Source organism: Fomitiporia mediterranea (assembly GCF_000271605.1).
Source record: "Fomitiporia mediterranea MF3/22 unplaced genomic scaffold FOMMEscaffold_6, whole genome shotgun sequence".
NCBI classification, from domain to species: Eukaryota; Fungi; Basidiomycota; class Agaricomycetes; order Hymenochaetales; family Hymenochaetaceae; genus Fomitiporia; species Fomitiporia mediterranea.
In genome coordinates, this window is record NW_006760391.1 from 2,006,238 (window position 1) to 2,031,863 (window position 25,626).

At 48.8% G+C, this 25,626-nt stretch overlaps 6 protein-coding genes across 6 annotated transcripts; 3 read left to right on the forward strand and 3 right to left on the reverse strand.

The window, feature by feature from the left end:
* Nucleotides 1–743: 743 nt before the first annotated feature.
* FOMMEDRAFT_168050 (uncharacterized protein) lies at nucleotides 744–3,209 on the forward strand. Its single transcript, XM_007266596.1, has 6 exons — nucleotides 744–1,029; nucleotides 1,090–1,195; nucleotides 1,252–1,390; nucleotides 1,468–1,759; nucleotides 1,806–2,513; nucleotides 2,575–3,209. Exons 5-6 carry the CDS (start codon nucleotides 2,476–2,478, stop codon nucleotides 2,972–2,974), a joined length of 438 nt encoding a protein of 145 aa, XP_007266658.1. The 5' UTR covers nucleotides 744–1,029; nucleotides 1,090–1,195; nucleotides 1,252–1,390; nucleotides 1,468–1,759; nucleotides 1,806–2,475; the 3' UTR covers nucleotides 2,975–3,209.
* A 706-nt stretch (nucleotides 3,210–3,915) lies between these two features.
* Nucleotides 3,916–5,958, reverse strand: FOMMEDRAFT_107983 (t-SNARE). The gene is made up of 5 exons (XM_007266597.1): nucleotides 5,678–5,958; nucleotides 5,525–5,577; nucleotides 5,268–5,371; nucleotides 4,975–5,173; nucleotides 3,916–4,900 (listed from the first exon to the last, which is right to left on the reverse strand). The coding sequence occupies exons 1-5, from the start codon at nucleotides 5,944–5,946 to the stop codon at nucleotides 4,065–4,067; spliced, it is 1,461 nt and encodes a 486-aa protein (XP_007266659.1). The 5' UTR covers nucleotides 5,947–5,958; the 3' UTR covers nucleotides 3,916–4,064.
* Nucleotides 5,959–6,194: 236 nt separating this feature from the next.
* FOMMEDRAFT_20143 (uncharacterized protein) lies at nucleotides 6,195–7,887 on the forward strand. The gene is made up of 5 exons (XM_007266598.1): nucleotides 6,195–6,271; nucleotides 6,352–6,376; nucleotides 6,462–6,473; nucleotides 6,529–6,621; nucleotides 6,679–7,887. Exons 1-5 carry the CDS (start codon nucleotides 6,255–6,257, stop codon nucleotides 6,778–6,780), a joined length of 249 nt encoding a protein of 82 aa, XP_007266660.1. The 5' UTR covers nucleotides 6,195–6,254; the 3' UTR covers nucleotides 6,781–7,887.
* A 446-nt stretch (nucleotides 7,888–8,333) lies between these two features.
* Nucleotides 8,334–10,822, reverse strand: FOMMEDRAFT_107987 (iron hydrogenase; the record flags this gene model as incomplete). Its single annotated transcript, XM_007266599.1, has 4 exons — nucleotides 8,334–9,618; nucleotides 9,885–10,394; nucleotides 10,496–10,623; nucleotides 10,700–10,822. 4 exons carry the CDS (start codon nucleotides 10,820–10,822, stop codon nucleotides 8,475–8,477), a joined length of 1,905 nt encoding a protein of 634 aa, XP_007266661.1. The 3' UTR covers nucleotides 8,334–8,474.
* A 223-nt stretch (nucleotides 10,823–11,045) lies between these two features.
* Nucleotides 11,046–12,621, forward strand: FOMMEDRAFT_140748 (uncharacterized protein). Its single transcript, XM_007266600.1, has 5 exons — nucleotides 11,046–11,744; nucleotides 11,808–11,919; nucleotides 11,978–12,049; nucleotides 12,131–12,214; nucleotides 12,353–12,621. The coding sequence occupies exons 1-5, from the start codon at nucleotides 11,153–11,155 to the stop codon at nucleotides 12,549–12,551; spliced, it is 1,059 nt and encodes a 352-aa protein (XP_007266662.1). The 5' UTR covers nucleotides 11,046–11,152; the 3' UTR covers nucleotides 12,552–12,621.
* Nucleotides 12,622–13,216: 595 nt separating this feature from the next.
* On the reverse strand, nucleotides 13,217–25,533 carry FOMMEDRAFT_107991 (uncharacterized protein). Its single transcript, XM_007266601.1, has 22 exons — nucleotides 25,459–25,533; nucleotides 25,082–25,378; nucleotides 23,916–25,010; nucleotides 23,795–23,864; nucleotides 23,556–23,741; nucleotides 23,377–23,498; nucleotides 22,821–23,315; nucleotides 22,471–22,762; nucleotides 21,978–22,421; nucleotides 21,795–21,917; nucleotides 21,666–21,734; nucleotides 18,864–21,609; nucleotides 18,626–18,811; nucleotides 18,558–18,567; nucleotides 18,211–18,501; nucleotides 18,003–18,154; nucleotides 17,809–17,948; nucleotides 15,554–17,755; nucleotides 14,120–15,501; nucleotides 13,883–14,065; nucleotides 13,527–13,824; nucleotides 13,217–13,462 (listed from the first exon to the last, which is right to left on the reverse strand). The coding sequence occupies exons 1-22, from the start codon at nucleotides 25,495–25,497 to the stop codon at nucleotides 13,359–13,361; spliced, it is 10,926 nt and encodes a 3,641-aa protein (XP_007266663.1). The 5' UTR covers nucleotides 25,498–25,533; the 3' UTR covers nucleotides 13,217–13,358.
* Between the last annotated feature and the right edge of the window lie 93 nt (nucleotides 25,534–25,626).

Sequence of the window (25,626 nt, forward strand, 5' to 3'; positions counted from 1 at the left end):
CAGAGATGTGAATGCAGTTCGGTCTATGCCGATAGCACCATCATGATTTTCAACGCACAGCCACTCATTTCATTCTCGGCGCGGCGCATAAACTGCTGCGCCCTCTCACCCGGACGTTTGCAATTGCTGTCATCTTGGGAACTGTTGCTCAAGAAGACATATCATGTTTTGGCAGATGGATGAAAACAACAGGTTTATCCATTTTCTCGCATCCTGACTTCACTAGCACCACTCATTGACAGTCGAATAGTTACCTATATCCGTTTGTCAGTTCATCACGGTCTGCCTGTGCTACTGAGCCGAAGAAACGAGCTCATCATAGGGCTCAACATTCCAAGCCGATATGTGAGAGCTACCATCAATTTACAACCGACCAACCCGTATAATCTCAGCTCAACGCATCGTGCGTAATAATTCTTTTCTTTAAAATGAGGGTCCATGCAACAATCAATCAGATTCTCCTGCAACCCTTTGAATTTTCTGTGCCTGTAACGCCCGTTACGACTTGTTACGTGACTATCTGTGACTATCCCATCAAACGCGTGAAGACAGACGCGTCAGTCACGTGCCTGTCATGAATCACATGTTTGACTTGAAGCCATAGACGAAAGGAACGCCAAGGTTTCTTTTCTTTTCAGTCAGACTTGTTGCTCCACTATCTGAAAGTGATTTGCTCCTCACCACTTACTATTTTTGCTCGACCGACCATATTTTCAAGCAACTGTTCCGAATCTATCTGATATCTTATTGGTTCACAGGTTCCACTCCGGTCCGAGTAGTACCACTGGTCTTCCTCCCTGAAGTTAATTCTTGGTATTGATGTCATTTGGTCGTCCTGGGTGGGAAACCCATTTTCTCGCAAGAAAGATTGACGCGTGGTGCGTTGTTGGGGCTGATATGTCTACTGATACGTTACCCATTCAAGAGACATCGTCGCCTACCTATGGCAATTTTGAAGATTCCTCTCAAAGTTCTCAGTAAAATGTCGGTACTAACCTTTCGAACGCCCTCAAGGACCCAGGCCTCTCTGTAAGATTCTAACGTTATCGAAATTGGTGTATCACGTCAGGAGCTCAGACTTGCCTTCAGATGCACAGTGCTTTGACGCATGTCATTTTGGTGTTCTCTGATCTAGATAATGTTCTGTGGTCTCATACTTTCTGACGTTCCCTCAAGGACTTAGACGCTCCGTAAGGTTCTGTTGTAACCGAACATTGACGTACTCCTTCAAGAACTCAGGCTTGTCTTCAGGTGTATAGCATTCTATGTCATTCCGAGAGCTTCACGGAGCTTCGACGCGTGGCATTTGATGATCTCTCATCTCGATAAGTGCGATCGCATGTTCTCGGGTCGTTCCGTTCCGCGCTTTTTCTCCGGAACGCATGTTTTTGTAAGTACCTAGCATCTCTACAACATCTCACTTTGAAGGGAGCATGGCATGCATATGTGCTCCCAAATTACCCCTAGGTATTTACACGTTTCTGCCTTCCTCCGTTCATATCCGCCTTTATCCTGGAGTAATTGACCAATGAGTGTGATCCGGATTTTTTTCTCCTCGTCCCTGTTCGTAATCCGTCGTTCATGTGCCCGGAACCTCATTGGACGAGCATGTTAGAAGGTATTGAAGGAGATACTTCTGAGCAGGAAGAACATGTGGATGGACAAACGCTCAATGGGACGACGGTGCCAAGGTTCCTCTCGAGGAAGAAAGGATTATGCAGTGTCCGAGATAGCCGAACAAACATGCTCAAGCCTTAAGGTGAGGTAGTCCCTGGTATTGATGCTTACTCAACTGTTATCTGCAGGAACAATTTAAACCAGTGTAACCGGAGGCTCTGAACAACAGAGAAAATGAAAAGAGGATTTTCCAGTGTTGCGGACGCACTAAAATCGACACGTACCATCGCTTCCCAGAAAGTTGACTGTTCATTACATCCTCGCATCCTTCTTTTTTTTTTTGGAACTCAAGACGACGGACCAATGACGTAGACGAATCTCATCAACTTCATCAAGAAAGAGATTATCACTTAAATCATGATCAAAGGGCTCCAAATTCGAAAGGAAAGGAATCAATACGAATTTGCGAAGCTCGAAGACGATGCGGCGCTGCATTGGTTCTTGCCTTGAGAAGTACAATTCAGCCACAGACACGCAGACACATCCACATACGGGTATGTTCGGCGCGTAGTTGAGTTCGACCTTGCAACAGTACGATATCATGACGCAAACGGCACTCGCCCTCTCCCGAATACTAGTCTTTCACGTTGTGAGGGAACGTCTCACTGCCAAGAACCAATACCATGAAGGACGGACTGCCTTCTACCCGCCACAATCACCGATAAATGCTACTGTATACGCATGCAAGCGCATCATGACTTGGCACGAGGTGGTATTAATGTTCTGGGGTACTTCTGAAATACAAACGATGTGGCCAGATTCCTGTTCCAACGTTGGTACTGTACTAGCGCTGGCAACATGCAACGAATAATCGTTGGTTCGAATTTACCAAGAATGTAAGTTGAATTACAAAATTCCGTCCAAAGTTAACTCACACGATACATGCGTTTCCTCCAGTATTAGCACGAACATCGCTTCAAGTGTACTGCCAGCAAGAGTTCAAGCGATGGTGAATTCAGAATTTGAATTGATATTCAATTCTATTCCCGTACGCATCGCACGGAGAAATCCGCGATCCCCATGCACGATTTGCCCTGCAGATCTTTCTCACATCACTATTCAAAGCACTCGGTGTTCCTTAACTCTCGTCCTACAAGCCAGCTCACTCAGCAGCATCATGCAAAGGAAGTTGTACAGGAAAAACAGAAGGTGTGAGAGTACAAGGGAGCGACGGGCGAATCGCCGTACCAAGCTCCTCCTTAAACTTCCTTTCCTTTCTTGCCTTCCACGTCTACACGCGTACCATGACGTATGTACAGAGGTACCAGGTTTGCTTCCGGACGACCTAATCTGTTAGTGGTAGTGGTAGAAGGTAGAAGTTGGTTTGAGAACGCCGACGCCGCCCGCAGAAAGCCTCGGACGCTTTTAGGTGTTTGGGCGGATGAATGCACATTTGACAGTGTTCCTCGTATTGTTATTGTACGTTTGTAGCCTTGTCTTTGTCTTCGTCTATGTATCTTCTATCTTTGTCTTTCTTGAGACGAGTTCGGTCGTAGTACTAGTAGTACTTTACTACCACTGTATCAGATAACAAAAGGGACTGGTATATACAATTCATATGCTAGTACCTCGTTCCGCATCAGTCTAAGTAACTCCGTCGTATCTCGTACTGATTATCATATGCCAGTATACCACTCATGACAGTTTGCAGAAGCCAATAACATTGAGTCCAACTAACTGCGTAGTACCATACTCGTCTGTACTTCTGAACCAGAAGCAAACCCAAGAAGTCCAGCAGAACGCAGAACGCGGAAGGAAACTACACCGCGAACCCCACTCAAAGAATCTCAAATTCTCAATCGATGACAGCGTGATGACGAGACGGCGAATTCGAATAGATCATTGATCTCGGAGATTCAACCTCTCAAACGGGGCGAAGGAGAAGGATAAGGGAATAGAAGCCAAGTTTGTATGAAGGGGTAAAAAAGATATAGAGGAACGATGAAAGCCATATGCAGATGAAGGGGTAAGAAGCTGAAAGGTAAGAAGGAATGGATTCTTAAGACCTAAGCTTAGCTTCAGTTGCCCCCGGACGCAATGTAAGGCCCGTCCGATGAATTTGTAGGTAGAGAAAGTGAACGGAGTGATGGGTGCATGCCGTCATGCACGGTAAAGTGAATAAACCATCCGTGGTGACTTGAGTACTTACCTCGTCTCGCACTCTTTACACTTTACACTCTCATCGATTCGTAGAGGACGATCTAATCGGTTAGTTAGTTAGTTTAATCACTTTAGTGAGTATGCATTATGTTGTATAGGATTAGTGGAGTAATCTACACCATAATAAATAGTATCACGGAGATAAACGTAAACACAAAACCGATCGAAATGGAGCGAAACGAAACGGACGGAACTGCTGCTGATGACGACGATGATGGGTCCAACTATTACCCACCGTCGTATGCAATGTGTCGTATCCGATTCCGATTCCGCCCCGTCTGAGTTTGAGTTCGTCTCCGCTGCACGGGCAGAAGCATCCGTACGTCCCAGCCATACGCGTTCGCGTCGTCCTCTCCAATATAGATACTCCGGTCATCATCATCATCATCATCTAAACTGCTTCCTCTCCGTACGCGTCTCCGCGGGATTCTCGGATTCTGCGAGTTCGCGGCCAGCGCTTCTGGATTGACGTTGGTGACGTCAACTGGTATAGGTGGAAGTCCAAGGTGGTCTCCTCCCATTGTGCTTTCCTCTTTCCCTGCTGCTGCCGCCGGTGCTGCAGTCACTGTAGATGGTGGAGAGGGAGGAGGGGGAGGAGACGCAGCATGTCTTCTCGGCTTAAATATCAACACTAGCACAAGCCCAAAAATAATCAACAATAACAAGAAAATACACTTTCGTCTCCCCGTATTCTTCTGATACCCCTCCGCGACGCGTAATTCCGTAACAGCTTCAGCCATGTTCACACTCGTTTGCTCGATGTTGTACTCGACTGAGTCGAGGAGAGTGCCTTGGTCGATAACGAGTGTGGATAGGTCTTTGAAGAGTTCGGCGAGTGCGCTGATTGATCGTGCAATTTCGGTGATTTCGCGGTCTCGGGCTTGGAGGTCGACATCTACGTCGGCTTCGATTTGTTGCTGCTGCAGTTGTGAGGAAGAGGTTTGGTTTCGTGCAGCGACGCGCATGTCTTCATCAAGATCAGACATGCCCTCTGAACCTTTGAGCGTTACGGCGCCCGAAGCGACGAGCAGGTCCTGATTCTTGATCGCATGGCCTTGTAGTGCTGTAACAACGTGTATCAGAATCAACATTCCAAAAATTCACGAGAAATTAAATTAGCGAGAATAAATTGCATACTTTCGAGGTAAACACGCTGTTTCTTGCGAAATGCAGCGCTCAATTCTTGTACCTTGGCAGCGAGGGCACGTTGCACGTTCTGTGCTGCGAGTTTCTCATGACGGGACTGCGCCTGAGAGCGGGGTGGGAAGGCATGGCGTTGTTGAGATGCAGTGGCCGCGGGGATGCTTTGGACAAGGGACTGGCAGCGACGGAAGTCCTGAAAGGAGGAAAGAAGAAGGGGTGGAGTACAGACAATAATGAGTCAACGAGAACACATGGGCACTGGGCAGGGTTAGTGTAGTTTGACGCACTCTGGTGATGTCGGTGGTCACTGCCTCAATCTCGCGCTCCTCAGCGGACCGGTCCGCAAATCCGGGAAGGACATGTTTAGCGTGGAGGCGCTCGAGGATGGAGACTAGAGACGCGGCGACGGATTGGCGTGCGTCATCATCAACGGACGGGAACAAAGAAAAGGAGAAATGTGTTAGCGAGGCCGGATCTTGCATTAAGACGGAGCGGAATTGCGGGAAAAATATAGAAATGCATTTTTGTTGTTGTTAGCACGTACTCTTTTGCTGTGTGGCGGCTAGGATGTCATGAACCTGGTCGGAGATGTCGACCCTGCGTGCCGGGGAGCAAAGTGAAAGGACAAGAGGCAGGTAGTGTCAGGTTAACGTCGAGAATATGAGGCGTGACAGGTGGGAAATGAAAGAAGACGGACCATTTCGGGGGGACGTCTATGTCGAGTGCGACGTGACCTGTTGGGTCGTCTGAGTGAGAGATGAGGTGTGATTGCTCATCGTCTGCGTGGAAGCCGTTGCCGTCTGAATCGGTATAAGGGATAGCAGATTGGGGCAGGAAGGGGTTCTTTCTTCGAGAGCGGGAAGAACGGGCGGTGGAGTCACGATACGATACAAAGAGGAGGGTACGTGAGCGGGTGGTGGGTGCAGCTGCTTGTGAGACGGGGGATGTGGGGGATGAGGAAGACATGGGAGTGGGCACGGGACACACAGCAGGTAACGTGTCTAACGCTGCGGGTTAATCGATTGGCGGCACGCGTCTGAATGCAAGGGCAGGCGATCTGAGCCATCGCATCTGCCGCATCTCATCTTTCTCTTGCCTCTCTCCCTTCCCTTACTACCTTTGTCTTATTCCCATTCTACTATAAAGCCTCCCTCATCCTTAATCTTCATTCCTCATCTCCCAGTCCCTCGACCGTTCCGGCTCTCTCTTCTCAACTACCTCGCTCTTAGCCGCTTTCTTCTCCACACTCAGCTCCCTCGATCCACTACCCCGCCATGTGCAATCTCATCACGTCAGTACTAGTCCCCATCCTTGTCTATATACGCGCACCCACAACTCGCTGCTAATACTCTGTTCTCTCTTTCCCCACAGTGAAGGCACAAAGTTCGGATGCGGAGTATGTCTCTGTCTCTCTTCCCCGCCAGCCTGCCACTCATCTGCATTATTCATTCTCTGTCATCCTGTCCGTGCGCGCAACACAGCACTATGTCATCGTACGTTCTCCTCCTTGTCTCAACGCCCGTCCATGCACTAACTCCCCGTCTGCAGACACGCAAAGTCTCCAAGATCGACTGTGGCAATAAACGCTGCGTTCATAGCGCTATGCACCGCAGACCATGCCCAGACTGCTACTGCGAGAAGGTTAGCCTCATTTCTCCGCTGCTCGTCCCTTCGACATTCTGACTTGACTGTTCGCAGTTCATGGGTCCTGACCGCGAAGAACGGGTGACGCTCACCATCGGCGACAAGTACTGCGACCATTGCTCGTACTGGTACCAGAGCAAGGGTCGTCGCCAATAGGCGTCCTCCCACCCTTTCGGTGTCTCAGGATTCCCGAAGCCCCGCCCGTCCTATCGCGCTCAGCTCCAACTTTGCTTTTCGTCATCTATCGAATTTCCGAATTTCGAATTCGATGCGAGTTCCGTAACACTCGGGGCTCAGGGCTCGGGATCCGGCATTCGGAACGCGGGGCACGTTTTGTGTCAACTCATCTCCTTTGCGACCTCTGAGTAACTGATCGTCGCGTCATTCTACGTGCTTGGCGACCACATAAGCCACAACCCACCTCGGTCGTCACTCCGCTTATGGAACGGATCTGAACTAGGCAACCTGCGAATCAAAGCCGATATTAATGTGTACTACCAGTCTTCGACATACGCCCGTGCCGACTCGACGTCGGTGCCTCCCGATATCCTCGTGCTTTCTCCTTGTCTCCCATCAACTTTTCAATTTTTTCTCTCCAGTCCAATCAATGCAGCATTGTATCCGCAATAGCGTCCTTCCCCGCATGCGCATCTTCCCGCTCCGCCAGGCTTCGCGCTTCTTGCTCCACACACTTTTCTCTCGATTGAGTCTCGGACTTCCCGTTTCCATCGCATTGTCACCTCCTGATCGACAGACAGGTAATCGCCGAGCGAACGGGAAGCAACCTTTGCCGAGCTCCGATATCCCGAACCTAACGTAATGCACGCCGTATTTTTATATTTTCTTTTCTTTCCTCTTTGATTTCATGTTGTACTACTATCCAATCATGGCTTACTTTTCTTTTTCCGTTTCACTCGGCCAATCTCCTTTGATATTTGATTACCTACGTACGCTTGTGTCTTGCGGTGCGTGTCTTGCGCGCCGCACATACACTGCGTCTACCTTCCATTCCATTTGAATCATTTCATTTACCATGCATTCCGGCATCCGACCCACCGATCTTCATAGCATTGCATACTCTTGTATACTCTTGCCGTCGCATTGCTATTTCGACCTTGCCGGCCAATTATCCAATCATCTACCCTTGATTTTCTTCTTCTTCCCTTTCAACCTTCTCTTCTTTGACCTACGACTGCTCCTCGTTTTCCTTGAATACGCACGACCCAACCTACCTATACCTGCAGATCGACTGTATCGAATAACATATTTCCATCCATCCATTGTTTTTTGTGCTCTCACCTTTGCCTGCTCGCCGTTTCGCGCGTGTTGTCACGACCTCTTTTCCTCGTACTGTTACTATCGCCCATCTTGACCGATTCGATTAAGTCCTGCTGCTGCTGTTTGCGATCTCAGTGCTTTAGTTAGCTCTACTGCTACTATAACTGTTTTAGTTCTATTATTTTAATAATTTAATTAAGTGTTGTTTTTTGTATTGACTTGTGGGTGTAAGGTAGTGAATAGTAATAATTAATGACTAATAATTAATTACATGAACTTGGAATAACTTTGCTGTGGTTGTTTAATCTTCTTGAGTTACGAGAGTTCCGTAAAGGCTGTTTCAGTTGTTAGTATCCCGAAATGAAGTCTAGGTAAGTGTGTTTGACTATAATTTATGATTTAAGTCTGATTGTATGCATGCGTGTGTGTAGTGAGTACATTGTGCGCCATATTTGTCTGTATAACTTGTAATAGTCGTTACGTTACAATATATCCAACCAATGCAATTTCAATATTATCTGAAAAATGAAAGGCAATTGTCTTTTTCGGTGGTTTTTTTGTTTATTTGTTTGTTACCACTGGACTTGGATCCCGGAGACTTCACTGACGACTGCGTGGTAGGAGGTACGGAAGTAAGTGCGGCGAAGGGACTCGGCGGTGGGGTCCATCGTTTGGGACCAGGATGTCAATTTTAAAGGTTGGGAGGGGTTACAGAGGTCGGAGAGGACGCGGAGAGCGAGTTCGTCTGTTGCTTCGAGGCGCGTCGAGAGCGTTTTCTTTTCTGGTTCGTGCAGAGTGGCTACTTTGTTGAGCGGTGGAGGAGAGGGAGGAGGAGTAGGCAAGTCGTTTGTCCAGTATGCTTCTTCGACGCGGCGTGTCCATGCTCGTGTACCCCATCGTTCTGTCTCGCCGCCGTTCGCTGCTCCTTCGGTCTCGGAATTTGGGATTGGGAGGGGAGGGAGCTGACCACCGCCGTTCACGCAACCTCCTGGACATGCCATGACTTCGACGTAGTCGTATGGACGGTCTTCTTCCTCCTCTAAATTATCTCCTTCGATTGCGCCGTTGGAATTATTGGCTGTTCGTCGCTTTATCCGAGTTTTCGCGCGTACGTTGGCAAGTCTCCCCGCCGCACCTCTCCCAACTTGTACACCCGCCGCACGTCCCACACGGCGCACGACATTCTGCAAGTTTCGGAATCCATAACACCTCGCACCCTTGAATACAATTTTGCCTGTATCAGGTGCGCGGAGCAGATATTCTTCGAAATCCGCTCCGCGTACTTGGCGTATAGTGAGCTTGGGTTCCGCCTGACCACTGAGATGTGCGGTGTCTTGTATAGTGCTGAGTAAGGAGTGTAAATATGAACCTGAGCTAGAGCCTGGATGTAGAAGCAGGGACGGTAACGTTAATGAGTAAGAAGGACCCTCGGATTTTTGTTTCGGTATCGGTATAGTATCTTCTTCGTCTTCTTCGGCTTTAGATTTAGATAGCAGAGACGTTTCAACTTCAATTCCCGTTTCAGAAGGGCCTGGCACGGGTTTCAATAAATCCCAAGCCCAATTGCGTTCGCGCATCATTCGCTGGAGTTCTCCCGTCGTGATCACGCAGTCAACATCACGCGTCGAATATAAATCGTTATAGAAGTCCTGGCGCGAGGCTTCGAGCTTCTTGTCGTAGCAGGGCATGACGGTAACGTGATAGATCTGATTTGGCCTATTTGGTAAGGAGAATGAGAAGAGAGGGATAGGACGAAGATAGGATAAAGATAGGGAGAAGAGTAGGAGCGAAGATCAGCACGAGATCGACAGGAGAACGAGAAGTGTGCAGGACAAGAACATGGAGAAGTGTGGAGTTAGAAAAGAGGGTAGGGGATAGATGGGATGAGGTACGGGATGAGGTGGCGCCCAACCAATCGGGAGTGCGGGATGACGAGAGCACGTCCGGAAACAGGAAGCAGGGATAGAGAAGAAACCACTCACTTCTTGCCCCACTTCTCACTAAGCCAATTCTTGACGAGGGTGCCCATCACCTGCTGCGGACTTTTCGTCCGACTGATAAACGGCAACATTTCGGCGTGTGTTTTTTCCGCATAGCACACCCACCCGGGGCACGCGCTCGCCAGCATGGGTAGTTTCCCTGCGGCATCTTCCCCGTCTATCCCATTGGTAGTCCCGTGCTTGCGCTCGTGAAACTCGTGTGCATGCTCGAGAAGCGCAAGATGCCGTGCGAAGGTGGTATCGTATACGTGTTCGAAGCCAAGCTCCCGCGCGAAGGCCGCGACCCGGTGGAAGACATGCGCGAGGGCGACTGTATTTGTAGAGGTAGACGAGATGGTGGCGGCGAGGGACGCGAGCGATTGGGGAGAGATAGAAAGCACGGGGGTCTTGTGATCCACACAAATTGGCGAAGGGTTGGACGCGAGGACGTTCAGGACCTCCTCGTGCGACTGCATCGTGATTAGCACTGATTCTGCGGACGTTATACAGCCACTGCATATTGAGATGTTGAGTTAATTTGTGCGATGAGTACGGAACGACTAAGACTAGAACCAAACTCGTGGTTTTGATGAAAAGTGCGAAAGTGGACTGACCTGCAAGCTAAGCAGTCATTGAGACTTATCTGAGCGGTCTCGAGTTTGCGCGCAGAGGTCTTGGAATCGGAAGCATCCGTGGATGACACCTCATAATATGCGCCTGAAGAGTCAATGCGAATCTGAGTCTATTAATCCGAGGTCACAAGAGTACGTTTTGTTAGCCGACTGCGAGAGTCTAGACAAGAGGAAGCATATATTCACCGAAGCAGCACCTTCGTCCCTTGAAGTCTGAGGATTCGATTGTTGAACTGGTTTGATGCACGCTTGAGATGGGGTAATGAAGTCGTTTAGGTCTGTAAGAGTGAGTGCGCCCGAGAAAGCCATGGACGTCGAGAGGAGAGAGAGCAGCACGATGACTAACTCGACTCTAGCTAGTGAATATTTTCTGAGTCCGTGATCGACACGATCAACATGCCTTATTAGGGCGCGTGTGCCACGACGATCAGTTGTGAGCTGGACTGACAGCGAGTGAGAGGACTCAGGACACACACCAGTGACACCACTCTTCTCGGCGCCGAGAACGACGGCTCTCAGTCCTATGTCCTCTCGACCATCCTAGTCTCCTCACTCTCCCTCTTTCTACCGATTCATTCAATCAGTGGAGGAACAATTTCCGGTCTCACGGCTGGCTATTCACTTCAATATCTAATCATTATGACGAGGAGGGCGCGCAGCGCGCTGTACCTCCACGCTCTTTCCCTCGCTCTAGCCTTCACACGCGTCTACGTCTACGCACAGAGCACGACACCAATCGCCTCCGTCGCTGCTCAGTTCTCTCTCTCCACCTCTACAAGTCTACCTTTCCCTTCAGCTACTCTCAGTCCTAGCAATGCAGGTGATTTCCTCGTCTCGGGTTGGTCTCTTAGTAAAGGCCACATAAGCAGCGGCGAAGGCGACCTCGCATTCATCAACGACCCCTTTCCAAATAACCAAGTCCCAGTCTCCAATCCTAACTCCAACTCCACGAATGGCACTGTACTGCGAGTAGACTACCCAGCTGGCTCATTTAACAACAAAACAGGCGGCGCGCAATTCTCTACACTCTGGAATTCCTCAACACCTTTCCAATCTATGCTCGTTTCCTACGAGCTCGCATTTGATTCGGGTTTCGACTGGGTGAAAGGTGGCAAGTTACCGGGTATCAGAGGCGGTCCGAGTGTCAATGGTTGTGAAGGAGGCAAGGAACCTAATGGTACAGATTGCTTCAGTTCACGGCTAATGTGGAGGGCGAATGGTGCCGGTGAAGGTACGTGTTCCTAACGTCATTTTATTTCGACGTGTTGCATACTGATGTTTTATTATTCGATAGTTTACGCCTATATACCCAAGACGAATGGTATCTGCGACTCTGATGACATCAAGTGCAACGATGATTTCGGTGTCAGCATCCAGAGAGGCGCGTTTGGCTTTGCCGCTGGGCAGTGCGTACTAGTACTTTGCCTAATCCTTAAAGCAACACTAATACGATATTTTGGTTAGATGGTCTCGAGTATCACTCCTCGTCCAGATGAACGACCCACCAGGCGTTTCGAACGGATATGTCGCATTATAGTAAGTATCCAATCTCTTCCGCATTCGGATCACTCTTAATCTGACAATGATATATCTCTGTTTCTCTTCCTTTGTCTCAAGCTTTAATGATATATTAGCCATCTCTCAAAAGGGCGTACAGTTCCGCAAAGATAACTCTGTGAACCCAGGTGGTTTCTTCTTCTCGTAAGTAACAATATTTATACGCCAGCTCATTACCTCTCTCCCTCCCTTCCCTCCCACACACATCCAACCCAATCCAAATCCCTACCCTCTCCCTCTTCTCATCCAAACAATCCCACTTACATATCCAAATCCAAATAGGACATTCTTCGGCGGAGACGACTCCTCCTGGGCCACCCCCGTCGACACACACACCTACTTCCGGAACATCCAAATGTGGGGATCCTCCAACCCCTCGACGATGAGTAGCAATAGCAGCGTGCGTGCGAGGGTCATGGAGTGGGGATGGGTTATACTCGTTGCTGTGCTTGTGTTTTTTTGTGGACTTGAGCTTGTGTGATTTATGATTGTGATTTGTGATTGTGATCTGCGAGAGAGAGAGAGAGAGAGAGAGAGAGAGAGAGAGAGAGAATATATTGTATATAGACATTGTACCTTTCTTGTCGATTGACGTACGACCGGGCGTTATGGAACTTCGACCATACCTGGATTTCGCGGTTGGGTTGTGACGAGCCCGCATCGTATATGATTATTCTCTCCACCCGCAGATCCTACTCCTTTACCCTCCTGCTCTCTTCACGTTTTCGATAGACACTCGTAGGTTCGACATACCCATATCCTATACACGCCATTCATTAAATACAATTCATTCTTTTGTACACATGGACTATGTTTGTATTCTTTTTCTTGCTTGCTTTGCTTTGCTTTTGTATTACCCTTGTCTTGTAGACTTTTTCACGAGTTCTTGGTACCTTGTATTGGATTTTGGGTCACGTATCCTTTCGGTGTAACTACAGTGCTATGAATGATATCCACATCGTGGTAGTGTGCCTTGTTTGAATTATCTTGATTGTTTGTACTTGGCTGACTCGGAGACCACAACAATTACATTGAAATATTGTCGCTCATCTCATTCACGAAGTTAAACGACGGCTGAGTTAAATCCGTTTAAACGCACCCTTCTGCATATGCTTGTGTCCCCAGCGTAGCCTTCATATACTTCTCTAAGAACAGTTTAATCATTGATATCTACGAACAAGACAACACAAATTGCAGATGATACTATACAATGCAATGAACAAGTGGTACTACCATGATTACTAAAAACGTCGTGAAACGTCTTTCATATGCATAAGCATTTAAGTAATTAAGCGAAACCAAAACCTTCTCCTCCTTCATTGATAGCTAGAAGTAACTGGTGTCGTAGCCTTTCGTAAGACGAGTACTCAGGAAGGTCAATTTGGTTGAAGCCTAAACAAAAACGGTTATAGTTAATAACACGGATAACGCTAGAGGACCAGATTAAGAAACGTACATGTATGAGCTTGAGGTAAACGGTCGGGTTCCCCATATGCGCGGTGAATGGAGAAGCGTTGTACGCCTTGCACACCCTGCAATTCGCCGAAGCCTCCCAGGGGCACACGCGTCGTTCCAGTCGCAAAGCTGAGCACCTTGGCACGTTCGTCCCGGTTGAACGACTTCAGTGCTCTCCACCACCAAACGATGACAGGATCAGAGCTGGAGTAGCCATGGTACTCTGTGGCTGCCCTCCACTCATCAACGTCTATGTCTGGCGTTCCAGAAATGAGAAGCTCGACTTCCTGCTCGTTGAACTAGACAAATGCTCGCGTTAGTAACCAATGCGCAAGATGATAATGTGACCAGACATACGATTGATATCAACTCCTTCGGAACAATTTCGTAGAAGCCAGCAAGTAAGTTCTCAATCTGCTTCGCGATAGACGAGTGTAGTCGATATTGGGCAGCGAGTTGCACGTATTCTTTCCTGTTCTCCATGGTCACCGGAATTGAAGCGCCGTTCTCCTTGAGCGGAATGACAGCGTGCCTGCCAAACTAAAACGGACGTCAATACACGGAATTCTAACTAAGGGTTAAAGAGATACAAACCTCGTCGACTTCAGTAATGAAATTAAGGTCCAGCATAGATGGATCGTTCTCAAGAATCCAGCAGAGAGACTTGTAGTAGTCAGGGTCAACCCATTCCACATCACGGTAGTCGACACGTTTACCAAGGAGCATACGATACAGGCTCCTTGCGAAGTGAGCATCCATGAGACGACCATCGTAAATAGCTTTCCCAATAACTCTGCCAACGAACTTGAAATACGACAAGTGGTCAGGGTTGATCTCGGAGGCTCGGTTCGGCTGATACGTTTGTCTATCAGCCGCACACGGCTCGAAAAGAGCATAGTTGGGGTTGAACATTTGTCGAGCAAGAATTTGGAACCATTCTCGTGTGACACCACCTGCATCGACACCCTCCTCAGCATAGAATCGTACGCTGAGCTTGCCATACTTAATCTGGTCGCCAGTCTTGTGCTGGAAGGCATGGAAGCTGTCCTCGAAGACGCGCGAACGACGAACGTTGACTTGGAGGGATGGGTAATGCTCCCTAGGATAAGGACGCTTGTGTAGTTGCTGATTGAAGTAATTCCGCTTGTTGTCGAAGTCAAGAACCCTAGGGTTCTGTACAAGTAGAGAGAAAGAGCCCGACATGAGGGATGGGTTATTTCGTACCATCATGTTCAAAATCTTCCGATGATCGTCAGTGAATGACACAAACAAGTCATCAACCGATTGCTCAGATGGCAAAGGCGAGCGCGGAGAACCAGGAACAGCTGGTGCTACCGTACTCTTCACCCCTACGTGCTTGCAGACGACCATTAATGACTCGATCAGTGGCAATAGAATCGTTGCAATATGCTCGACATTGTCCCTGCTCTCCACGACAGACAAGCACTCGCTAAGCTTCTCCCAAAGAAGAGTGAATCGGAACGTCTCGTAGATCTCACGAATACGGTCAACTTGAGATAGATCTGGATTGCGGCTCGACGCGTTCTCCGGTTTCGAGTACATGTAATCGATGGTCTTCAGAACACGGAGGAATTTGGCCTGGTCCGAGGAAGCTGGCGAGAATTTGGCAACTATTGACGGAGGTAGGTCTTCTTGTGTTTGTCCGCTGCTCAATGCAGTAATCAGTTCATCCAAGTCTTTCGAAAGATTGGCTCCAAAGTCATTCGCTTTGAGTCTCAATTCTTGGGCTATGATATCCCGAGCATCTGGTAGGAACGAAAGATGCTGAATGAGCGCTAACGTATGTTGGAACGTCCTTCCGGAGCATTCTCCAACTGTAAGGATGTTTACGATAGACCTGAGCGCAGGGTGGGGGATCTGCGGTGGGTTAGCCAAAAGGATCTTTTCTTCCACAGCCTCAACGGATGAAGATTTATTTCCCGAAGTTTCGGCCGGTTGCGCAGTCGAAGATTCTGCTGAAGGATAAACTCAACTCAGGAAAGGCAGGTGCGAATGGATTAATCTTACCAGTTGACCCACTTGGTTCATTTGCAGTAGTTGGAGGTGCAGTGCCGGAAGTATCTTGCTGTGCACTTGATTCGGCAGGAGCGGATGGACGTTCTCCAGCGTCCTCTTTCTTCTTTAGGTCATCCTTCAAGCTCGTCAGGGGGCGCGTCACCGAGTCAAGCAGTCCAGCAACAGAATCCATTATGCTGGGCGTCTTCAGCAGCGTCTGGCGGTCAAGGAGACCTAAAAGTAATACGATAGGGTAATGTGATTGAGCTGCTTGTTTTTCCTTCCCTTTACCCTTCTTTGATATGCTTCTCTTCAAACCTGCTGATAATTCGTGTTCTGTCAGGAAAAAGAGAGAAGAAAGCTCGTTGGTGCCAACGATGTAATTGAGGGCATCTAGACAGCGTTGCGCGATGAGATCCGGAGGGACTTCACTGGGAACGATAGGAGATGCGATAGACAATCCCGGGTCCTTTTGTTTCCCTATACTCTTCGAGGTAGGATGAGCAGGACCTTTCCCACCACGGAAGGTTAACTGGGAGAAGCTCTTGTCGACTAGGGCAAGATCACCTGTACCATCTTGCAAGATACTCAGAAGCACGTTGAACAGCTCCGTTCGAGACTTGGAGTTCTCACAAAGATTAAGGAGAACTTTGTGGAGCGTGCTCTTCTTGGATAACTGAGGGAAGAACAGAAGTCTGACCAGAGCTGCAATTCCTGGTCGTTCTAGCAGTTGAATTGCATCACGTGGGGTTGGGACCTTGCGGGTAACAGAAGTGGCAGTATCACCAGGAGCAGCTGGTCGAGGGTTACGGTGGTGAAGATGCGCAGTTTCACGATAAACGCCAGCTTCGGCGACCATATGCGACGGAAGCGTCTGTAAAATACCGTCGTCTGAGTCCAGGAGAACAACCTGTCGCAGTTGCGGATCAAGACTTGCAATGAAGTCGGCCGCGCCCATGTCCGTTGGACCACCCGCTGGAACAGCAGTCTGCTCTTCGCCATTCTGCTCGCGTTCTCGCCTGCTCCTCTCTAGCCGCTCCTCACGTAATATTTCTGCACGAATCTCTGGAGGCAAAGCGTCAAGGAAGTCCGCGCTGATTTGAGACTCGACTGGAGGTGCGACCTGAGTGGGTCGTTGCTCTCGGAGATGCTGGTTGAGTACTTCCTCCCGCATATCATCTGGAAGAGCTTCCAAAAACGTAGGATCGATGCCCGTGTCGGTGATGTCTACCTCGTTCCCATTGATTGTAATGGTCACCCGCTCAGGTGCTGCTGAAGGGCCCGCCTCAGGTTCTGATTGGACGACAGCCTCGGCTTCTTGCGCGGCGTTTTCGGTAGCTGCTGTGGCATCGACCATTTCAGTATCTTCATCTGCTGGGAGGTGCTCACCGTCAGTGCGACCCTCAGAAGTTAAGGCATCGTATGCGACATCAGATGATGCAGCCGCTCTCTCTGCAGCCTCACGTTCAGCCGCTGCCTTCTCCGCTGCCTCTTTTTCAGCTGCTGCCTTTTCTTCAGCCTCCTTCTCAGCTTTTTCTTCAGCCTCCTTTGCAGCTTTCTCTTCCGCCTCCTTCGCCGCTTTCTCTGCTGCTTCCTTTTCCGCTGTCTCCCTCTCAGCCTTCTCTTTTTCTTCCTTCTCTTTTGCCTTCTTAGCCGCTTCACGAGCGTCAGGTAGTAAGGCAAGAACGATATGGTTGCACAATCTCTGGACTCGCTCTTGTAGGTGCTTTCCGTGTGTTATCTTAGCCTCTTCCGACCATCGTTGGATGGTCTGCAGCGGACCAAATTCAGGAGTGTCTGTGCGGCTGTCAGCAGATCGAGGGTCTCGTAATCTGACGGACGTTGAGATAGATGTCCGGCCACCTTGACGGGTCATCTGAGTACGGTCGACAAGAAGACCGCCAGCTCCGTGGGGCACTTCAACTCGAATATCGGCACCAAGAGCACCTCCGATGCCATTCCGGGTCATCAGTTCTTGCACGAGCTGCAACGCACCGCCACCGACCAGTTCTTCGATGGTTTGTATGACCTCACTGTAGGGATTACTCGGAAGAATACCTCCACCTCGTGCTCGTCTATTTTGCGCGGACCGGGCTGGTACTCCCGCGACGTTGCCTGAACTACTGGAATCTACTAGCAAAGGATGGGACATTGCTTCAGCGCTAATTCCCGTGTAGCGTGGCCGGCCGATGATTTGTACGTCGGCGTCTAGATCTAGATTCAGTTAGATGCTTATATGCAGATAACGATGGAACGAATATACTCACCACGCCCTTGGGCACTGGCTGGCCCTCCAAAAAATAGACGGCTGCCAACTCGCATAGTGGGACGGCCTAGACCTAACGGATCATCTATTGACTGGCCGAACGCGTCCGTATGTTCAAGTTCTCCTAGTTCGCCCACCAGGCTGTAAATGCACCACTTGAGAAATTTTACTTATCATAATGCTTATTCCACTTACCCGTCAGTCGCGGAGAGCATTTCGTCCTCGTCGTCCTCGTCGCCGCCTTGACCATCTCCATCAACCATACCCGCATCATCATCCAAGTCGTCTTCATCCGCTTCCTCGATCATTAAGCCACTGTCCGGATCGCCCATTGCGTTTTCAGGAGGCTTTCAACAAATAAGCTGAATGGAATGTGAAAGTAATATAGCCTAGAGGTCCTTACCTGCCACATAATCTCCTCATCGGCACCCTCTTCTTCCTCAAGTTCATCACCTTCGTCTTCGTCCTCATCCATATCATCCATGCCCTCTGCCATCTCCTCATCCATGTCTACCCAACCCTCTGGGGAGTCATCAATTATAGCATGCTCCTCTGCTCCTTCCTCAGGCTCTGTATTAGACGAATCCTCACTGACGGACTCTTCATCATAGTCAACATCAACATCATCCTCTTCCTCGTCTTCATCCTCATCCATCTCGTCCTCATCCCCCTCATCGTAGTGTTCTTCCATTTCCTGGATGGACAAATGAGGTCAACTCAATTGAAGAAATAACATATCACTTTGCTTACTCCCGCATACCTAGCAAAAATAAACAATTAGTGCTGTACCGTAAGAATGGCGAAGTAAGATAACTTACATTCCAAGTGAAGAATTACGATATAAATCAGGGGTCTCCTCCCTTTCCTCTGTCTCCATGACGTCGTCGTCGTCTTCACCAGAGTCATCAGAGTCATCCGACGGCTCTGAACTCTGGGTCAGACTCTTTTTGTCAGAATCTTCTTTGTTCTTGTCCGAACGTCCCATCTTGATTGCCACCTTCGTTCTGTAAAATATGAAGTTAGTACGTGTAATTATGTATACTTTGACATACATACAAGTATTCGAGAGGCCGGAGAATAGCTGCCACGAGACTGCGCATATTCGGGTAGTTCAAGTCGACTTCTGCGAGGACAGTCGTTAGCGTAGAGACAAAGTTCTTCTCAAGCATAATCTTTGCCAAGTGCATCGGAGTTTCTTCCGTCGACCTTGTTGAGCCCGTGCCAAACCGGACCGACAAAAGTCTATGACAAAGATCCGCCATCGCAAGGATTCGCCCATATCGTACGTCCATAGGCTCAGTTGCAAGGATATCCTTGAAAGATCTGCTTATAGACTCCAAGACAAGTTTTCGAATCGAAGTCACGTCTGGCGCATTCTCTTGTGTCTCATGAGAAGCAGAACTGTCAACGCACAGGGCTACGATAACGGACATCGCCCAATTGCATAAGATTACTCGTTTCTTTGAATCAAACTTCGGGTCCACATTGAAGGGACCAAACGACAGCAGTTCTGTTAGGAGGAAACTCAACGCAGACGACTTCGAGCGCGAGAACGCATCCTTCGCAGGAGTTTGGTTTTTCTTTTTCGGATACGTCAGGAACGCGAACTTGCACTGTTCGTACGAGAATAGAAGCTCAGACAGGCTCTGCATCAAGAAACACGCATAGAAGTGAGCGTCCTGTGTCTTTTGTGCTTCATCCGTTTTCTGTGACGATGACGCTGTCTGTTCGGTCGTAGACGTTGATGTGTCCTTCACCTCGGAAGATGTAGATTGTGCAGTGACAGCGGTTGGTGAAGTCACAGATGCGCGATCCTTTGAAGTTTCGGCTGCTATACCTTCGGAAGCAAGCTTGCCTACTCTCATCAGCTCGCCAAGCATGAAATGAACGACAGATTCCAATGCTTCAGAGGATACCGGAGGTGCGCTTGACTTTGGACTATCAACCTGCATCGAAGTAGAATCTTCCGTCGGAGGTTTCTCCGTAGCAGCGGAGTCAGGCGGGGCCTCAGCGACACTTGCCTTCAACGTAATCTGATGGTTGGGGACGTCCGGCCGTACCAGAGTGCATAGCTCTTTCGTAATGTCTAGGAACACTTGAGGATCGCGAGCCGCCATCGATGTGGAATTGCGGACATATGTGAGAACTTCAACAGTCTTGGAACGCGAAGTTGACAACCAGCGTTTGATCTCCTGTTTCATGACCGTCTCCAACACCAATCTATCTTCAACGAGATGCCGCAAGATGATTGCAATGTGGGACTGGAAGCCTGCGACTGACGCATCGCCGGCAGGTCCTTTCAAGCGCTGGAGGAGTAAAGATACCCCATTCCGACGCACAAACTGGTCAGCCATATTACGATCTCGGGTAAGCTGCACGAGCATCCGTAGTGTAGCGAGTAGCTCATCTCGCGGAAGACTCGGGATGTGGAGTAATCGTATACACAACTCAAAGAGCATGGAACGTGCCTCCACGTAAGGAGGACCAACAACCAGAGGAGGAATAACGACTGGCTGATCAGCGAGAACCATAGGAACGGCTCGAGGCTCTTCCGCGGTGACCAAGAGCGACTCCATCGCGAGGAGAAGTGCGGGTAGCCACTTCGGCAATGCCTGATCCTTGTCGTGAGCAATAGGCTGCGATAGAAGCAGAGCGTAAAGCATATCCATCAAGTTCTTTTCCTCCTTACCCGATATCTCGAGTGCAGCTTTCGGTGAATCGGCAAGTATAAGAGCCAATAGTCGGCACCTAACAGCAAGAGGTTCCTCCTGCACATCGTACGCAGCGGGGGAGAACTTTTCGATGTCTTGTACAACACAACGGATAGCTTCTGGCTGGTACTTGTCATTCGGCCCAATGAAAACGTGTCTGACGTCGAAAATCAACGAAGGATGAGCGTCTGCAAGTCTAAGCGCTTGTGGACCTATATCTGATATGAGGGACTTCCTGATCTCATCCAAGTCCTGTCGTCTCTCCTCGACCGTCTTTTGGGACTCGTAATCCTCTTCAATAGCAGTCTCTTGCACAGGCTGTTCTTCAGGAACTGGTTCAGTTTCCATAGCAACATCCGCAGGGGCCTCGTCCGTCGCAGGCTCTTGCGCCGTTGTTTCAGCCGCAGGAGGCACTGCAGCGGGTGGTTCCTCCGGAACAGGCTCGAATGGATGAGTCAACAGATACTCCGTCGCGAAATTGACGTTGTTATTTGTCCTGGACAGTGCTCTAACAGCCGCAGCTCTCGGGAAGCCCATGTCCGTCAACTGTCGAATACGATCTTCATCTGGCGGTTGAGACGGTCGGAGAAGACCTTGGCCTGAACTCGGTAAAATTTCCGAACCGAAATCTGGCCTTGCTACTTCGTTCTCTCCCGAAGTTATTTCTTGAACACACTGAATAACATATTTGCTGACAGCTGGAGGTGCAGAAACAAGCCATGTCGACTGCCAAATATCACGGATCAATGGTGCTATCTGCAACCTCATTTTGACAAGGAAGTCATGTGGTTCGTAGAAATCCGGGTGGTTCTCGGGCTTGTCCTTTGAGATATATTGAGCAATTTGACCGGGATCGATGGCAGGTTTGAACGAGATCATAAGGTAGAGCAAATGAAGGGCCATCTTCAACCCTCCAAAGACGTGCACAAGCTCTTGTTGATCACTTTCACTTCGGTCTGCGGCTCTAATCTCGGAGATGCGAGAAATGGCAGATGTATAGCGACGGCATGTATCCAAGACAGCGTCCAGACCTCCGACCTTTCGGAATTGAAGGAGTAACACAGCATGGTAGTTCGTCTGCGAGGCTCGTTCTGTGAAATAAAGTATGTTAATGGCCCGTATCATTTCCGCCACAAATAACACTTGCCATCGAAAAGGAGGAATGTGATCAAGCCGATCATAACTGTATGGTACCCATACAAGAAAGTCGGGTTGCCTTTCAGAATAAGCCAAACATAAATACGAATCTTCTCAACAGAAGGAAAGCTAATCTCACCGTCCGTAACCTCGGTCAAATGCTTGTACATGACATCCGCCAATGTCGCCGATATAGAAGCAGCCTGCTTCTTCTGTGCTTCGTCAGGATTACGCCTATTATACAGAAGCATCTTCGCCACGGCTAAAAGGGAGGCGGTATAAGAGAAGTGCATACGGATGGTAGTCTTCATAACAATCTTACCCTGGAAGAACGGTCCTAGGGCATTCGGAATCTGACTCGCGATATGCTTCAAAGCCACAGCGTTCCGATCCTTAGGGCCCTCTGTCTTCTTCTGGCCATCCTTTGAAGGCGATTCAGCAGGTGGTTGACCATCAGGTTGCGTCGTACTGGTAGCAGCAGGCGATGTCGACGCAGCATCTTCGGTAGACGACGACGGAGTGATACTCGAAGCAATGCCCTTAGCAGCTAACCCATTCTTAAGGACAATGTTTTCCCAGATACAAGACCGATGAAGTGCACCCAAGTCCGGAATGATATCTACAGTCGTGTTCTGCAGTAGCCCGACGGCGTGTCTACCATGTGTATACCCAGCCGTTGAATAAACATCCGAAAGCAGAGTTATGCGGACATGCAGAGTGATCAACTTGTGGAAGAAGGCATTAGCCCTTGAGAACTCTTCTTCATCTGTATTTTGTTAAAAATAACTTTCTATAGGTTTGTTTAGTTGACGTACCTTCCATCTCAACATAAGGCAACAATTTCGACTCTCCATTCGTGGATTGCCAGAAGCCCTTAGTCTCATTCAACGACTCGCTCACCTGCTGCGCCAGGTGCGTGAGGGTATCCGCTGGAGCGACCTCCACCATTGTGCGAATAACTTGGACAAGAGAATCCGAATGTACCGCGTTCGCGTAGTCATATGGCAAACAAGGCAAAGCCAACAAACGAGCAATACAAGCGAGTCCTTCGGTAGCTAGAATGAAGTCCCTGCAGTGCGATGGGTGCTGGAACAGTCCTTCTAGAAACTGGAAGTTTATGGTCGTGAGTACAGCACCTTTAATTTCAATACGGACAGAGCCATACCCTTCCAATAACATCAATATAGTTGATGATAACGTTGTCGTGCGACTTGGTCTGAGATTCATCGCCTTGATCAGGCCCATTTTCATTTGGTGCCGCTGATGCAGCCCCGTCGGAAGGAGGAGGCACAACCTGAGCATCCTCCATGACAACATCTTCACTCGCTGAAGGCAGCTGTTCCGTGCTGAGACTTAGCGAGTAAAATTGCTGTATATCGCAAGGTGGAACATAATTCGTGCCCATAACTTCAATCTTCTTCAATGTTGAGATTAAAGAATCGAACACGATTTGCCTTAATGATGGATGGTGACGAACAAGCTCGTCAATAGAACTTCCGATGGACACAGCGTTCTCCTTTTCAAGAAGAACTTTGAGATGGGCTTCCGACGTGAATATCGAAAATAACGCCGGAATGATGGAAGGATGTAATGCAAGATGGTCTTGCCCAGCTTGATTTAGGCACAGTGCACCGAGGGCATTGGGAATGGATTGAACAACCTAGGTATCATGCGAAAGTATTAATACCGAATTTGGACACAGTACGCTTTGAGTTGCATACCTCAAAGGATGGTTCGATCCCAGCTTCGAACGCCTTCAGAATCGTCTCAGGCAGTTTAGCTTCTTGAATTGCCGTCAGTGACGTCGGCTCATTATGAACGAAGGTTGCAACAACGTTGATCGCTATGCACAAATACTGTTAGAAAGAGTCAACTAATTCATAGTCATAGCAAAGCATACCGATCGGTAACACGGTAGGACCAAATACGCCTCGGTACTCAATAATATTCTGGACAGACTTGAGAAGCGAAGAGTCGATCAGACCTCGCATTCCTTCAGTTGTCCCCGAAGCTTGCATCATACGATGGATCGACCGCAGCAGGTGCTTTAGTACACCCGCTCTGGTAGTGTGCATTAAGCCTAAGCCTTTGATGACGTGAGCCTCACGAAGCTAATTAAGAGAACCTAAGTAAGCTTACTGTGAGGAGTCGACGCACTGTATGCAAACTCATGGAACCCGTATGCCTCAACAGCAAGATCAACTTCGTACTAAGAGGAACAAAGTTAGGTATAATCATGCAGAACCTAAAACATATTTACTTTAATTCGTTCAGTCAGAACCTCAACACCTCGACTGTTGCAGAACAGTGTGAAAGCATTCATGACACCATATAGCACGTTGTCAACAAGCTGCATAGACTTCGATACAATCGGCAGCCGTTGCTCGTGTGTGATGCCGATTATCTGGATAAGGATAGGTACCAGTCCAGCACCAACGACTAGGTTTCCTCCGCCAGCATGGGATGCAATGAACGTGATAAAAGACACTAGTGCATCCACGAAGAGGTTTGGCAACGTAGACTCAATGTTTGAGATATCAGCCACAGTTTTACGGAACAGCGACATCAAAATGCCATGGTTCACGCCCGCGTTGACAGCACCCAATACCTCAGAGACCCTTTGTCGATACCTCGCAAGGGCATCAAGTGCAGACAAGGCAGCCATCTGCACCATGACGGGAACTTCATGATCTTGTTGAAGTAGCTCGGCAATTCGGTTTACCAAGTCAGTATCATACAAGAATAACGACGACTGCGCTTGAGTCTCAGAATGCGTGTGGGCATATACTGCTATCGCCAATAGGCGTGCAATCACAAGCTTCTGCCTAATTTCTTCACGGCCTGCCCCAAGGGCCTGTGCAAATCGTACCCGACAAAGTAATTCGTACCTCTCGCTATCGGGTACTTGGTGTGACTTGACAGCATCTGCAAATATCTCTATAGCAGACCTGGAGGACTGAGCCAGAGGCCCCAGGTGGACAGTGTGTGGCGCAGATGATTGCGCAGCTGGCTGGGGTCGGCTTGATGACTCAAAGATGCCGCTATCTTCACTCTCCTTCGGCTTTTCTGATGAAGATGCATCCCTACTGTAGAACGTGAAGTTCACCTCACTCGCCTCCTGCGGCAAGTCTCGTAACCGTTTCCCTCCCTTCGTGCTAACAAGATCAATCATCTCAATTGCATGTTCCCGAAGCATTGGCGAGGTTTTTGCGAGGGACTCAAGACGCGATGTCGAGATATGTAAGGAGTGTGACAACGCGGGTTGGGACGAGTATTGTTGCGAAGGGCGTAGCAGGAGAAGGAGCGTTGCAACTAAAACGTCAAGGTCTGAAGAAAACAGTAAACTGTTTAGACGCTACAATAAGCAAGTTCGTTAAGTCATATGCATACGGACGGAAAAGAGAAGAGCATATAGCAACAACATACATCATAGGAGTTGAACATCTTCCTATTCGTAGAGTTTTCGAGCAATAGCCGTTCAAACTTCAAGACTTCGCAGATAATTTCCTTCGTTTCCCGAGTGAACGGTTTTACTTGTAAGCCGTCAATATCGTATTCACGGATGACATCTTCAAGAACCGCGTCAAATTTGTTAAGGACTTTAATCCATGCATTCAGGTCGGAGCGTGGCCATTTCCAGGCATCAATCGGCGCCAGCAATTCCGATAGACCATTTGTAGGAGTGGCGAGTATGTCTGCTATAAGAGCAGCAACTTGTGGATGCTGTCGGGCAAGGATCACTCAGCACGGGAACGGGCACTTCGGTAACGCAAGAAAAGCACAACAGAGAGCAAGATACATACTGGAGCTAGGAATTTCTTTGGCTTGTGGGAGATCTTCATCTTCCCAGCCGTCGACGCGCTAAGCGTGCAACAACGTCCAGGTGAGCGAGAGACTCTCAAGTCAGAGCAAGAGTTTTGAAGACCTGCGGCGTTGTGCGAAGGGCCTCGTCACCCTGCATGTCAGAGTTA

Excerpts from the sequence above, each read along its gene's own strand:
- FOMMEDRAFT_168050 (XM_007266596.1), top strand. The coding sequence starts at position 2,476 with ATGCAACGAATAATCGTTGGTTCGAATTTACCAAGAAT. Across the intron at positions 2,514-2,574 it reads GGTTCGAATTTACCAAGAAT|TATTAGCACGAACATCGCTT; the intron begins GTAAGTTGAATT and ends CGTTTCCTCCAG.
- FOMMEDRAFT_107983 (XM_007266597.1), bottom strand. The coding sequence starts at position 5,946 with ATGTCTTCCTCATCCCCCACATCCCCCGTCTCACAAGCAGCTGCACCC. Across the intron at positions 5,578-5,677 it reads ATAGACGTCCCCCCGAAATG|GGTCGACATCTCCGACCAGG; the intron begins GTCCGTCTTCTT and ends CCCGGCACGCAG. Across the intron at positions 5,372-5,524 it reads AGCCGCCACACAGCAAAAGA|TCTCCATCCTCGAGCGCCTC; the intron begins GTACGTGCTAAC and ends CCGCGTCTCTAG.
- FOMMEDRAFT_20143 (XM_007266598.1), top strand. Across the intron at positions 6,622-6,678 it reads CAGACTGCTACTGCGAGAAG|TTCATGGGTCCTGACCGCGA; the intron begins GTTAGCCTCATT and ends GACTGTTCGCAG.
- FOMMEDRAFT_140748 (XM_007266600.1), top strand. The coding sequence starts at position 11,153 with ATGACGAGGAGGGCGCGCAGCGCGCTGTACCTCCACGCTCTTTCCCTC. Across the intron at positions 11,920-11,977 it reads TTTGGCTTTGCCGCTGGGCA|ATGGTCTCGAGTATCACTCC; the intron begins GTGCGTACTAGT and ends TATTTTGGTTAG. Across the intron at positions 12,050-12,130 it reads AACGGATATGTCGCATTATA|CTTTAATGATATATTAGCCA; the intron begins GTAAGTATCCAA and ends CTTTGTCTCAAG.
- FOMMEDRAFT_107991 (XM_007266601.1), bottom strand. The coding sequence starts at position 25,497 with ATGAAGATCTCCCACAAGCCAAAGAAATTCCTAGCTCCA. Across the intron at positions 23,865-23,915 it reads TTCTGACTGAACGAATTAAA|TACGAAGTTGATCTTGCTGT; the intron begins GTAAATATGTTT and ends TGTTCCTCTTAG. Across the intron at positions 22,422-22,470 it reads GCCTTATGTTGAGATGGAAG|ATGAAGAAGAGTTCTCAAGG; the intron begins GTACGTCAACTA and ends AACAAAATACAG.